Source organism: Brassica napus, chromosome C9, assembly GCF_020379485.1.
Source record: "Brassica napus cultivar Da-Ae chromosome C9, Da-Ae, whole genome shotgun sequence".
NCBI classification, from domain to species: Eukaryota; Viridiplantae; Streptophyta; class Magnoliopsida; order Brassicales; family Brassicaceae; genus Brassica; species Brassica napus.
Window position 1 is genome coordinate 11291585 of NC_063452.1, and position 14249 is coordinate 11305833.

Below are 14249 nucleotides of genomic sequence, written 5' to 3' on the forward strand. Positions count from 1 at the left end.
TAATTTCAGCACTACAGATGTGATTTTTATAACATTTGGTCAAAAAAAATTAAGGAAAATTATTATTTTTAAGGCCAAAAATGATATTTATGTCCCATTAAACGAATCTCATACACTTTATGTCTCATCTCATTAGACTAATTATTTTCAAAATGACAATAATACTCTTAATATTTCAATTTTAAATTCGTAATTACAATTAATAAATCCTAATTTTAATTTTAAATTCGTAATTAAAATTAATAAATAATTATAATGTATTTAGAAATATTTAATTTTATAATAAAATACATTATTATAATTAAAATAACTAATAACATAAAACAAAAAATCGATTTTAAATTTGTAATTACAATTAATAACAATTTTTAATTCGCAATTACAATTAATAACGTTTTTTTTGTTCTGGAAAATTATTTTTTTCATATAAGGAAAGTGAATATTTCTAAATATTTTATTCCCATAATTTTTAGAACTGATTATTCGTATCCGTACAATATAGTAAATCTCTAGAACTTAGTTTCTACAAGTTTTTAGATTTATAGTAATGTGTACATTTTTATTTCTACAAGTTTTAGATTTCTAATAATGTGTAGATTCTGATTTCTACAGATTTTAGAGCGATAGGTTAAGCGCATAATTATTATTCTAAATATTTTTAGAATACTATTATTTGGGTAGATCACATATTGTAAATATAGTAGATTCAATGAAAACTGTGGATTTCATTTTCTACTTTGTAGTATGCCAATTCTATTTTTTGTAGAACAAAATCTGAAATAATGATTTAAATATCTAATCTATTAAAACAAAGTCATATTTTTTATCTACCCTTAACAAGTGATATTAGGACTATTTAAAAAATTACTTAATATGACATATTTGATTATTTACATTAATAATAAACCAACTATAAATTTGAAATTTTACCCAAAAAAAACTATAAATTTGAATTTTTTTTTTTAATTATAACAAATTCTGTGGAGAAAGAACCTAACAAAATCCTACTAACATTTGTAAATATTTTTATAAAATAACACTTAATTAATTTCGTAAATAGTAATATAATATTATAAATCAATGTTAATTAAAAGTTTATTATAAAATAAGAAAATAAAATTCTATACTATTTTTATATTTTTAGTTATATTCTGTATTATATTTAAATAGAAGTGCTATATGAATTAAATATGGGTAAATTGATATATTCTATTTTTAAAAATAGTTTCATTTAAATAAATTATCACTGATCATTAAAAAATGTGTTAAAATCCGTAAACTTTATTATTATTTTTTACAAAAATAAATTTATCAACATAAATTTATTAAAATTGGTTAAACTTTTATATCTACATATTATCCTTTTTTTTTTGAAACTCTCAACAATATATTGTTTAAAATATTTTATATACAAAAATATAATAGTTTATAACTAACCTTTAGTTCATATACTATTTAAAAATATGTTATTAGAAAACTATGAAATTTTAATAATTCATTTAAATATTAATGACAAATCAAATTTTAATTTTAATTATAAATTATAAATTTATATTAATTATAAAACAATATGCTGAAAAATATATAAAAAATCTTACCAAATAAAATTATTTATATAAAATAATGCATTAATTTAGTAACAAATTCTTTTGAAAATCATATAATCTTCCACCTCAAATATAGTTGTGTAATTTTCCAAACAATTTTGACAAAATACAAAATTTTATAAAATAAATATTCAAACTTAATTGATAATATTTCAAATTTTTCAAAAGATAAAATCATAGATAATATTGAATAATTTCTTGAAATGTAACACGAAAAAACAAACTATGTTGTAAAAATTAAAGTAATTTAATATTTTTAAGTCTTAATTTAATAACAAGAAAAAAAGAAAACTTAATATCATAACATCCAAAAAATATTATATCAATAAAATTTACTAAAATAATATGATAGATGCTACGATGTATACAATTTACTAAAATAATAGGTCTATATTCACAATATATAACACTAAAATTAAAATTATATACTTAAAACATTTATAATAATATCAAAACTATATACTCATAAAATATAAAATATCCGTACGAATGTGCGGGTCAAAATCTAGTTTTTAGAATTGAAAAAAATATCACTAAGTTGATATAGGTATTTTATCAGTAGTTACTATTTTCTAATTTTTTTTTTTAAATTATTTATTTAATTTATTTTCGAAAATACTAAAAAACATTAAATGTAAAATGATACAAAATAAAAATTAGTCTTATAGCATTTTTTTTGTCTAAAAAACAATTTTTCCTTTTTGTTTTTTTTTTTTTAAGAAAAGAGTCGGCATTCTCGAAGATCGGACTTTGAACCAATCAACCGCGTATGCTAAATTCTAGGTGTCCACACAAAAAGGAGGAGAGTTGAAGTCCAGTTATTGATTATTCAAAGAAAGTGATTTGATTTTGAAGTTTCTTCGTTGAAAAGATAAAATTAAAAAGAGAGAGAGAAGAGTGAGTGAGGGAGACGGTAGACAAAGTTTGAGTTTCAATTTAAAGGTTTCCGCGTAAAGAATATCTCTCAGATCTATTATTATTCATAACTGATTTTTCGATCTATACCTTCTTAGCTTACTGATTTAGGGTTTTTGGATCCTTTCTAGCAATGGCGGATAAGGCCGCGAAGATGAAGCTCCGCCAGGATTACCGGAACTTATGGCACTCCGATCTCATGGGAACCGTCACCGCCGACACTCCCTGTAAAATCTCTCTCTCTCTCCTTCCTTTTCGATTTCTGTATCTTAATCAAAGAAATTGATTTTTCCTTGTGCAGATTGTTGCTTGGCGTGTCTGTGGTAAGTTGTTGCTCTATATGCAATTAGGGTTTTGCTATCGAAGTATATATATATATATATATTCATACTCCAGTTACCTTCGTTTTAGCAATCAATACTGAATCAGTTCTCCCCCAAAAGAAGACTACTGCATGTATCTCTTTATGTTTTGATATAACATTTGATTATTTGCTTTTGTAGTGGACCGTGTGTTTCTTACTTGCTTCGGAGAAGAGCACTTTACAATGACATGTCAAGGTCTCAACTAGTTTCTTATCTATGTACATTATTGTTGGTTGTTTAAAAGACTTTATCTTCTTCCTTTTGCTAAGATTTTGTGAGTCTTTCTGCTCTTTCTTTTATGGAAGGTATACCTGCTGTGCTGGATACATGCCTTGTAGTGGGAGGTGTGGAGAAAGCAAATGCCCTCAACTCTGCCTTGCCACCGAGGTCTCACTTCCCTTATATATACATCACCCCTTTCTTTTTGGTGAACATTATCTCTGAGATCCATACCAATGACCTGGATGTTTTTTGGCTTGTAACACTTGCTGGCATGAGTAGTCAGCTTGCGATAATTCAATTGTAGATCTCTTGATGATACCACATTTGTTTGAAGATACTTGTAATTGTAATTTTTCAGGTTTTCCTCTGTTTCGGAAACTCTGTGGCCTCTACTCGCTTTCTTCTGCAGGATGAATTCAACATCCAGACCACAAAATGCGACAATTGCATTATTGTACTCTCTTTCTCTTCTTCTGTTTTAACTTGTTTTACACAGAGTGCTTATCTGTGTGAATCAAGACAAATCTCATCATTGGCGTTTTGCAGGGATTTATGTTCTGCCTAAGCCAAGTCGCTTGCATATTCTCTATTGTCGCTTGCCTCGTTGGTAGTGATGAGCTCTCTGAGGCTTCTCAGATACTTTCTTGCTGTGCCGATATGGTCTACTGCACGTATGTATTTACTCTTTTATCTGATTTTTCTTTTCACTTTATCCTCTTAGTATATTAAAGTTTACCCATCGCTAATACTTTAACGCACTGTCTTGGTCTTAATTTTCTTTTGCAGGGTCTGCGCGTGTATGCAGGTAAAAGAAAGCGTGAACTACTAATCTTTTAATATCTTTTCTTATGGTATATATAACCAAAGCCCAATCTTATGCTTGCAGACACAACACAAGCTTGAAATGGACAAAAGAGATGGAGTGTTTGGTTCTCAGCCAATGGGCGTGCCTCCGGCACAGCAGATGTCCCGTTTTGATCAACCTGCCCCTCCAGTCGGCTACCCTCCTGCATCTTACCCACCGGCTCAAGGCTACCCCCCTGCATCTTACCCACCGGCTCAAGGCTACCCTCCTGCATCTTACCCGCCTCCCGGTTATCCCCATCATTGAGAAACTTTCAAACCGATATCTTCATATTGTGTGTCAAAGTGTTATTGTTACTGGGTGTTAGTTGTTATATTGTTGTTCAGCTATTTTCCTCAGTTATGTGGTTGCTTTGCAAGTTTTAGTACTCTGGTTTATGCACTCAAACCTTTGGTATCATCTGGTGTGTTGATTTTGTTGGTATTTTTCTCCTATTTATGTGATGAACACAAAAGTGTATGACCTTGATATGCTATATATGTGTGGCTGTATTCCTTTTATCTTTGCACTATTTGTACTGTGATTTCCTTGCAATTGCTTCACCAGCCAGTTCAAGTAGGCTACTTGCCCCCATAACAATATTCCCGTATTGTTTTGGGCTACTTTCCACGATGACCTATGACCAAAGCGGTAACCTACAAGGTGTTGCCAATTATAAAAGCACATACGAACCCCTTTCTCCCGAAGCTTAACAGATGAGGATACTGATTCTGAGGACTAGTCATGGCATTAACTACCACAAGTTGGAAACTAATGTTTCTTTCTTCTTTATTTTAGATTATTATCTGTTGGTAGTTGGTACTCTGCTTTGTGTTCTTAACATGAGAATCGGAGTAATTTTTTTTTTTTTTTTTCTCTAGAACCTGCATTGTCTATAAAAGTGTAACTGGTGACCAACGAACGAAAGAGAATAGTACATTCTTTGTTATTCCTAATTTTTTTTACCATTTATAAAAAATAATTTTTTCTTTGCATTCTTTTTATTTTAAAGAAATATTGAACAAATTTGTTCCTCGATAAAATTGATAAGAAATAATTTATCTACGTTTATCATGCTCACTGTAATTTATTTATCTATTTTTTGTAATCCATATGGCGCATGAGGGTGGACGTGGAACCATCGAGGATGGGCTATTGCTTATGAAGTTTATTTAGGTCTTGTAAAAATGGTGAAAATATATATCAAAGCTAATGATTCCGTTCATACTGCCTTTACGCTTTTAAGTCAAAGTGAGTCAACCACAATTATATTGGAAGAGTTGTCTATCAATTAATTAAACGACTTCTCCCACTATATTTAGAAAATTCAGTGCAGTACGTTTAAAGTGTAAGATATCTTATTCACGTTGTATAAATTTATCATATTTCAAAATTTAATAAAGTTGTAAGACTATCATCAACTGTAACATATAGTTTGAGGAAAATCAACATACTTAAAATAACTAATCAAGGGATATGCTAGTTATATGTTCCATATCGCAGGAAATTGGTAATGATAAAATAATGGAATCTACAAGTTGATATTTCTTCATAATGGTAAGGTAAAATAGTGGAATCTACAATTCTGTAGATAATTTTTATTTTTGCGGTATATCTCAAAGCAAAAAATGAGTAGAAGCGTGTGGACTAGTATTGGTTTGGAAATAAATAAGCACACGCACAGACAAGTCCATGTGTGCGACCTGGCGACAGCATATCATATTCCAAAGTTTCCGATACATGCGAAGCTTCTTCGCGTCATGCTCTCTGCCCTCGAACTCTTTGCAGGATTATCTTCGTCCAACGATTAACTGTTGATTCTTCAAAATTAAAAAGTTTAATAAGTCTTTCAGGGTTAGGCACAGAGACTCGTTGGCTTATACTCGTCACTCGTCTGTTCCCATCTTGATTTTTTAAGTATTCAGCCTTATTAAGTATATCAAGCAATGGAATGTAGATATTTGCAATTTCAAAATAAATAACAAATATTAAAATGGTTTTGTTACTCGGCTTGTTATTATCTGTGTTGTCTGCCAAAGATATTTTTGTTGTTATGAAAAGTAAACAGTACCTTTTTACGGAAAAATTCATGTTTTGATCATTTCTCTTCTTTATAATATACACAAATATTAGAATTAGAATAATTTTCATAATTTTCAAATGGAAAAGCAAAATAAACTTTCATATCTATCTTTTTAAAATATATTATTTAGTAAATAATTATTAAATACTTGGAAACAGTTGCAAATACCTTATAAGTATTTGCAAGTATAAGTAATAGAATAGGATAAGTAAACTGCAAGCAACTCATTTTAAAACAAGTACTCGAAATAATAAATACTCGTTTTTAGTAAGTATAATACAAATTTCAATTTCTATTATTCGTATAATGCAACTCAAATATCAAGTATACTGAATATAACAAATATCCTATTTGTGTCGAGCCCTACTTTCAGCTCATCGTAAATTTTACAAAAAAAAAAAAAAAAACAATCCTATTTCAAGTATAAAGTTTACCAAGATGGACCATGATTTATGCTTCGGCAGAAAACTTAATTTTACGGGTACTAATCGTAGGCATCGTTTCCCTGGATTATGGTTCAAACACTTTCGATTATAAATAGTATGAAAACACCCAAATTGTTTCATATATAAGAGCGTGAGTTATAAGAAAAATAGATGATGAAAAAATACATTTATATTATTAAAAAGAGAAGTACCCATTTAAAAATGTTGTTACTTCATTAATTAAACTTCCTATTTTTTTATTGTCTTTTTCAGTTACATTTATGAAATATCCTAAAACGAATAAAACTACCTAATTTATTACTTATCTTTTCAGTTAAATTAATGAAATATGCTTAAATGAATTTAAACTTCCTATTTTATTGTTTGTCTTTTTTCAGTTACCTTAATGAAATATCTTTAAATAAATTTGGACACAACGTCATTTAATCAACCAAGAAAACTCATGAGTTATCCTTACGTGCATAATTTTAATAATAGAGATTTTAAAAAACGTGCATTATTAAAATGTTACCTAAAACATGCAGCACTAATATATAACATGCATCAATAAAAGTAGAATTTGACTCATACAATTGTACGAATATTATTTTCAGTTGATTAAATTTAAAAATAATTATTTATTCAAAAAATATTTAAGAATGACTATGCTTTTAAAAATTATATGGTATTATTTGCTCATAACTCATTTGTCATTTGCTAAATTGTTAGAAATAAAATTTTAGCATAATATAACTCAGTTGTCATTTGCTAAATTTATGGTTTTTATTTATATTTTTTACTAATTAATTTTAATATTTTCATTTTATATTTGAAAGATAAATAAATTTTCTTTCAAACAATATTTTTGTAAATGTTTCTTAAAAAATAATCAATTTAAATTGTTATTATCATTGAATATAATTATTTTTGACATAATTTGAGTTTTAGTTTACATCAAAACTTATCATATTTTAGGATAATTTTAATTTAAAATGTAATTTTCGTATTTTTCAAACAAATTCTAAAAATATTTTTTAAATCTTTTGTTATAATTTTTTAAAAAATATTGAGTTGCATTTCAAATAAAAAAGGTAAAGATATTAAAAATATTCTAATTAAAATATGTAAAATTTAATATAGTTTTAAGGAAATAGTTAAAATAAAAAAAATTACACATATAAAAATCATGATTTTTGTTAACTAGGCGGATCATTATTTATATGATATCGCACACAAATTTTTTTTCTTCTATTTTTACAATTATCTAATTAACTCTATATACTCATTTTTTTATATTTTTATATGATATCACACATTCTTAAAAAAATAGATAGTTTAAGATGCAAAAAAAAAATATTTACTTAATGAATATAATAACGAATATTACAAATACATCATTTAATAAAATAAATAATTAAAAACTGAAAATTCATACCCTCGTCAGGGTCTAGTTCATATTTAAGAGCGTGAGTTATAATTAAAATTGATGATGAAAAAAATTCATTTACTTAGATACTTGGAAAAACATTCTTTTAGTGTTTTTGCATCATGATACATGCAACAAATTTCAAGTTTATGGTTTATGATGCACTTTATTTGCCTATATGTCCCTTGATTTTTTTTGTGTGAAGAGCATATAGCCTCCAGGAGGCTGCCCCCATCGTTGATTATTTGCATTATTTTTCTTTGGTTTTGAACTTAAGTCTGAGATAAGTCCATCTATTTTCCGTGAACCAAAAGCAAATAGCTTCATGGGTCTTTTATATGCGGATGGTTATGAAAACCTCAAAATTTTCTTTTGCTATATTTAAAAAAAATGGTAAACCATTCCCCGGAGAGAGAATGTGAAAGTCCTGGTGGTCACGCGCGTAAAAATCTGGTGTAGTGTGGATTCGAATTCGGATCCCTCGGTGATCCACATAACACTTTGATCAACCGACTGCAGAGCGTGGTTTCTTTTGCTATATTTTAAATTAGGTTAACTCGTGATTTACAATTTGCAGTGAGAAATGACTTGAAACCATTTTTAATTATAGACTTTCTAAATAAATCATACACAATAAAATTAATATATAAGAAATTGGGGTATTATAGAATATCATGAAAATGTTTACAATTTTTCATCACTAAACGAAGCATTGTAACGTGACTAATGTTTGATCATTGTTCGTGACATTTTTAATAAAATAAGAAATATTACACATTTGTTATGAGCAAGTCGACAAAATTAACTTCTGTTTCCATCTGACTATTTCAATAAAAGTTAGATGACAAAAAACTGTGTATGAACAGATTATTTTCATTCAGTAACAAGAAACAAGAGTACAAATTTATAATAAATTAAATTTTAGTTTTTTTATTCTGAATAGATGATACAAGTTTCTTCCCGAAAAAAGATGGTACAAGTTTCTTCTTCTTTTTTAACTAGCCTGTAACCACTACCTATTTTTAATTTACATCCCTCAGCCACCAAACAAAATACTAACAACAAAGTACTAGTGAACAAAAAAACAAAGTACTAACAAAAAAATAACCTTTATATCAACCATTTCAAGAGAGAGAGAGAGAGAAAAACGAAGACCATGTCCTAAGATGATTCAGCGAGTTCACCAAACTTCACTAGATTCAGACCAAAGCTTTTGATTAAACGACCTTTGAAGATCATCAGGTATGAACTGCGTACGACAAAGTGGACACGTCATCTGACTATAATCCATAATCCAACGGTCCAAACATTCTTTATGGAATATATGCCTGCAATTCGTCAGCCGTCGGATCTCATCCTCGTTCTCGAAATCGTAGAGACACACCGCACAACATTCGGATTCGGGTCGGTTTAGATCCGAGAATTTGACAATGGGCAAGATCTCCCCAGCTAGCAGCGCTGCTGAAAACAAGTTAGAGTCATGGTGGCTTGAGGTGGTGGAGTTTGGTGGTGGGTCGGGCCATGAAGATGTAACCGGTTCGGCTTCCAAAAAATCGGGTAGACCAATGAACCAGAAAAGTGTGGAGATTAGTTTTCGTATTAGACCTAAGAAAGAGAGTACGTGAAGAAAGATTTTTGGGAGGAGGAGTTCGGAATAGCCCAACGGAAAACCCATTGCTTCGCCGTTAGAAAGAGGAACTGTTAAACAAATATGAGAGAAGAGAGATGAAAAGATCGAGAGGGGTAGGATGTATATATAGTTGGGTATGTGTGTATATGATGTACATATATATTAAATATTATATGTGATTTGTTAAATAATTGTTGCCCTGTTGATTTAATGGAGTACTCAATAATGTGTTTTTATTTGCGTGTTTTTCTTTGGTATTTAATTATTTTGCTTGATGAGGATCTAGCTAGGAATGTGGCAATGATGTTTCTTTAGGTTATAGTATATGTATATTGACTTGTTTTTATTCCTACTTCCTATAAAGATATATAATAGAAATCCAGAAATACTACAGATTATTAAGGTAAGACAGATCGTTAGGGGGGGGGGGGGGGGGGGGGGTATCTAACTAAAATGTACGAAAGAGCCGAAGCAGCTCTGACCCACCTCACACCCTCCCCATCTTATCCTCCAACTAGGCCTGAGCGGTTAGATTTTCGGATCGGTTTCGGACCGGTTCTTTTCGGATCCGGATCCTTTGGGTCCTGAACATTTAGACCCAATAGCTATTTAAAAATTTTCAGTTCGGGTTCGGGTCGGTTATTTTCGGGTCCGGATCAGTTCAGATCTATGATTAAAATACCCCTAATTGTTCGGATCCATATCGGATTCAGGTATTTAATATCTGAAAAGGACATGACATACCTAATTCCATCATAAATTTAACATTTAACATTTAAACTCTAAATTTACATTTTAAACCTTCGTATTACTTAAAAATGTTTCAAAATAATAACAAATATTATTAACAAAAGATATTTCAACTAAATCATAAAATAATATATATAAAATTGAACACAAAAAATCATAGTTTTGGATATACATGTTTTTAAGTCGGGTACAAATTGGTTCTTATTGGATCGGGTCTATTCGGGTTGGTTCTTTTTGGTTCCGGTTCTTTTGGGTAAAAGAAATTTAGACCCAAAAAATACTTGTAAATTTTTGGCTCGGTTCCGGATCGAGTATTTTTGGGTCGATTCCGGTTCGAGTTTTCGGGTACATGTTAAAATGCCCAGGCCTACCTCCAAAATTTCACATTCCACCATTTAATTAACACTTTTTGCAACTATACACTTAAACACACACACAAAAATATACATTTTTTTGAAACATATATATACATATATTTATATATAAGTTTGTTTATGCATCTATGTAACTTGACCAATATTTTACTGGATATAAAAATTTCCAATTGATTGGATTTATATGTTTAATAAGTAGTTGCTTTGTCATACTTTGGAAAAATTGAATCCACCACATGGTAAAAGGTGTGAGAGGACAAAAATCACCAGGCTATTTGTCTCCCAGGTACGTTTATCTACATCAAGTTTACCATACACTCATGTTTATATTATGAAGGAACAAGGGTTTATAGAATAATTAAAAAGTGTCACTGTCAGTTTTTGGCGTTAGTAAAGATATTTTAACTGATAAGCCAGCTGAATCCAGCCAAGATTAACCCCTTTTGTCTGGACAATTAATTTAACAACCAAATTTTATTTGAGGAAAACAAGGAAAATCATTTATTTTTCTTTCAAATTAAGAGCTGCAGTGTTCAAAATTTATAGTTTAGATGCACTCTGCCGTTGATGAAGGTACGTCGAAGTTCGATCCATTTTTAGCATACTTTTATTTTTTGTTAACTTATTTTCTTCAGTCTACGTACATGAAAATATCAAAACTAAATAATGTACAAAGACGTCTAATAGATTCAAACTTGTTAGAAACTTCCGGTCCTGTCGTAGCCGACGAGTTAGTAGCTAGTGATATATATACTCTTTATGGATTGGATTATGACAGCCCTAAATTTCGCTCGGTTATTTTGTAAGTTCATATATTCATACTATTCAATCTAATTTCTTAAATCTAAAACCGTCAATATTTGCATTGGTCCTCTGGCTTGAACAAATATTGGAGTCATTTTGTAAAATGTCAATTTTATTTGGACTGTTGTATTATGTACATGTAAAGAGTTTGTTGTATATATTTGTTATTTTATACGGAGATTACTGTAGTGGCATGCTTTGCAGGATTTAAGTTATTATAAGAAAGGGAACAGTGATCTTCCAGAAGCGAATTTTCACACCGAAGGAGACCCTTTTGAAAGCCATCTGTGAGGCTAGGGAGTGGACTTATGCTCAAGACCAATCCTCCAAAACCCCATCAATCCAAAACCGTATTGCCCAGGATCCAGATCCAGACCCCTCACTCACACGCATGTACACGGATGTAGCTTGGAATCCGGTGACTAAATGCGCCGGTCTTGCTTGGATCATCGATGATGCGGTATCATCTTCCTCTCACTCAGCGACCGAAACTTCTGTAGTGTCGTCATTGATGGCGGAAACGTTGGCCTTGCGAAAGGCCATGACCTCTGCCCTACATCGTGGAACAACAGATCTCTTGATACTTTCAGATTCACAGACTCTCATCAAACTTGTGAACTCTAAAGGTAGACACTTGGAGATCGCGACTCTGTTCATCGACATTCAACTAATTTCTCCTCTCTTTAATTCTGTTAAGTTTAAGTTTATTCTTAGACTGGATAACTGTAGGGCAGACTATGTTGCCAAACAGGTTCTGTCTATGTACCAAACATGATCTCTTTAAATGCAAGCTTTGATTCACAAAAAAAAAGAAAGGGAACAGTAAAAAAAAATTAAAAGAATTTTGCTTTAAGTTTTAAAAGTAGAGTTAAACATCTTTAACTTGAAACTTGTCTGCTAATTCAACGGAAAACTACAAAGTTTATTCCAGTTTTGCATGTCAGAGATTGTTGTTTTGTCAGAACGCGACCAACTAATTATACACTAAATGTTTTAAGCAGCCAGCTAACTCATAATTAAAGTATCCATATATATATACACCTGTCTCTTTGTTTATCAATTAAATACAACCTATTCCATAGTTATCCAGATTAAAACTCATCCTTGGACCTTGCTGGTGACCTGATCAATAGGTATCACAAGAGCAGAGGTAGGAAAAGAATGACCCAAAAATTGATATTTTTTTGTTATAAAGTAACCGAAGTTCCTTATATAGGAGATTACACCGTCATAGATAAATGGAAAGATTACAAATCATAATCTCTTGGTTATGAGCCTTCCACAATCTGGTTCATAACACTCCCCCTTGGATGCCATAACCATTTAGAGCTTGTAATGTGCTTTAATGTTGTCTCATTAAAACCTTACCAGGAAAACCCAATTGGGACAAAACCATAGTGAAAGAAAAAGAGTACAACACACATTACTCCCCCTGATTTGGACATTACTGAAGATCCTTTTGACCTCTCCAATTTTCTGCAATCCGTGGGTGATAAAGAGTTTGGGCAGAATATGCTTCGTCCTCGAACATGATAGTTGGTTCTTCTTTACCATCGGCCATGCCACAATATGATCGAACATATTGAGTCATCGACCTTAAATACACACACACAAAATCTTGGATGATGTTGCTGTGATATGCGTGTACTACCATGTGTAAAACATAACCTGTCTGAAAAACAAATCAACAAAACTAAATAACCTCTCTTTGGGCTGATTAGTATAAAATAAACCAAAATCAAAGGCTTCTTCATCATCCTTCTTATGGACCAAACAAATCAGTGTCTAAAACAAGACTTCTCCATCGTCCATCTCAGGACTAAATGGACTTCTTTATCGTCCACCTTTGGACTGAATGGATCAGTGTCCAAAACAAGTGATCTCACGCCCATGTACTAGATAATGGGTGAGACTGGTCCATATTAAATATCTTGAGTACCCTTTTCTGTATATACTATTTGATGCACAAGGATTTCATTGTTAATGTACTCAAGCTGTAATCCCAAACAAAACTTTGTTTTCCAAGATCTTTCATCTCAAACTCTTTCTTGAGATATTCAACTGTTTGGAAAATTGTATCCAGAGGTTCCTAAGATATTCAGATCATATACTTTGATGATTATCAATATTGTTCTCGAGAACTTGCTGTACTTTCAGCTCAATACCCTCTAGTATTTTCATTATCCAGTGGACCATATAAATATGCAGTCACTATATCAATTTGCTGCAAGTCTAATTTTCTCTCTTATATAGCCAGACTTATGAGAAATCTAAAAGTAGTTCTATCCACCACATGAGAGTATGTCTCCTCATAATCTATTACTGGTCTTTGTGAGAATCCTTGTGAAACATCAGCTTTATATCTCACGATTTTTATTCCTCACAAGACCTATTTATAACCACTGGTTTTAACATCATATGGCGTCTTAATCATATGGCCAAATACGTCTTTCTTCTTTAAACTATTTAACCCCACGTTTCCATTCAATCCAATCTGTTCTAAGAGTGCGCACTCTTATATTGACGTGGGTTCATGATCCTTGCTTATATTCATAAATTCAAGTGCTACCTTGTATGCAAATAAATCATCTTATGTCGACATTCTTTATTGGTTCCATTATGTTCCAGACATGATATAATCGATTGAGATTCATTATTATCAGGACCATTAATACTTTGCAGCTTGGCGTCCCAAGCTACATTCTTTGGTACTTGTACCTTAAAGCCGTCCGGCCTTATCTCCATGTATGGGATGGTTTTTTTTTTATTATCATTCTCTGCACCTTTCTTTTGTTTCCGAGGAT

The 14249-nt window shown here is 30.8% G+C and overlaps 2 protein-coding genes across 4 annotated transcripts; one reads left to right on the top strand and one right to left on the bottom strand.

Moving 5' to 3' along the window:
- The first annotated feature begins 2291 nt into the window (after positions 1–2291).
- LOC106390254 lies at positions 2292–4474 on the top strand. 3 transcript variants are annotated; one of them, XM_048769963.1, is made up of 10 exons: positions 2292–2549; positions 2654–2749; positions 2824–2845; positions 3026–3082; positions 3193–3274; positions 3468–3563; positions 3656–3780; positions 3896–3914; positions 3996–4140; positions 4174–4474. In XM_048769963.1, the coding sequence occupies exons 2-10, from the start codon at positions 2656–2658 to the stop codon at positions 4218–4220; spliced, it is 687 nt and encodes a 228-aa protein (XP_048625920.1). In that variant the 5' UTR covers positions 2292–2549; positions 2654–2655; the 3' UTR covers positions 4221–4474. The 3 variants fall into 3 exon arrangements, with proteins under 3 accessions (XP_048625920.1, XP_013686126.2, XP_013686127.2); XM_013830672.2 differs by having other exon boundaries at positions 2293–2549; positions 3996–4474; XM_013830673.2 differs by having other exon boundaries at positions 2326–2557; positions 3996–4474.
- Positions 4475–8797: 4323 nt separating this feature from the next.
- Positions 8798–9758, bottom strand: LOC125593398 (brassinosteroid-responsive RING protein 1-like). The gene has a single exon (XM_048769964.1). The coding sequence runs from the start codon at positions 9560–9562 to the stop codon at positions 9068–9070; it is 495 nt and encodes a 164-aa protein (XP_048625921.1). The 5' UTR covers positions 9563–9758; the 3' UTR covers positions 8798–9067.
- Positions 9759–14249: the final 4491 nt, after the last annotated feature.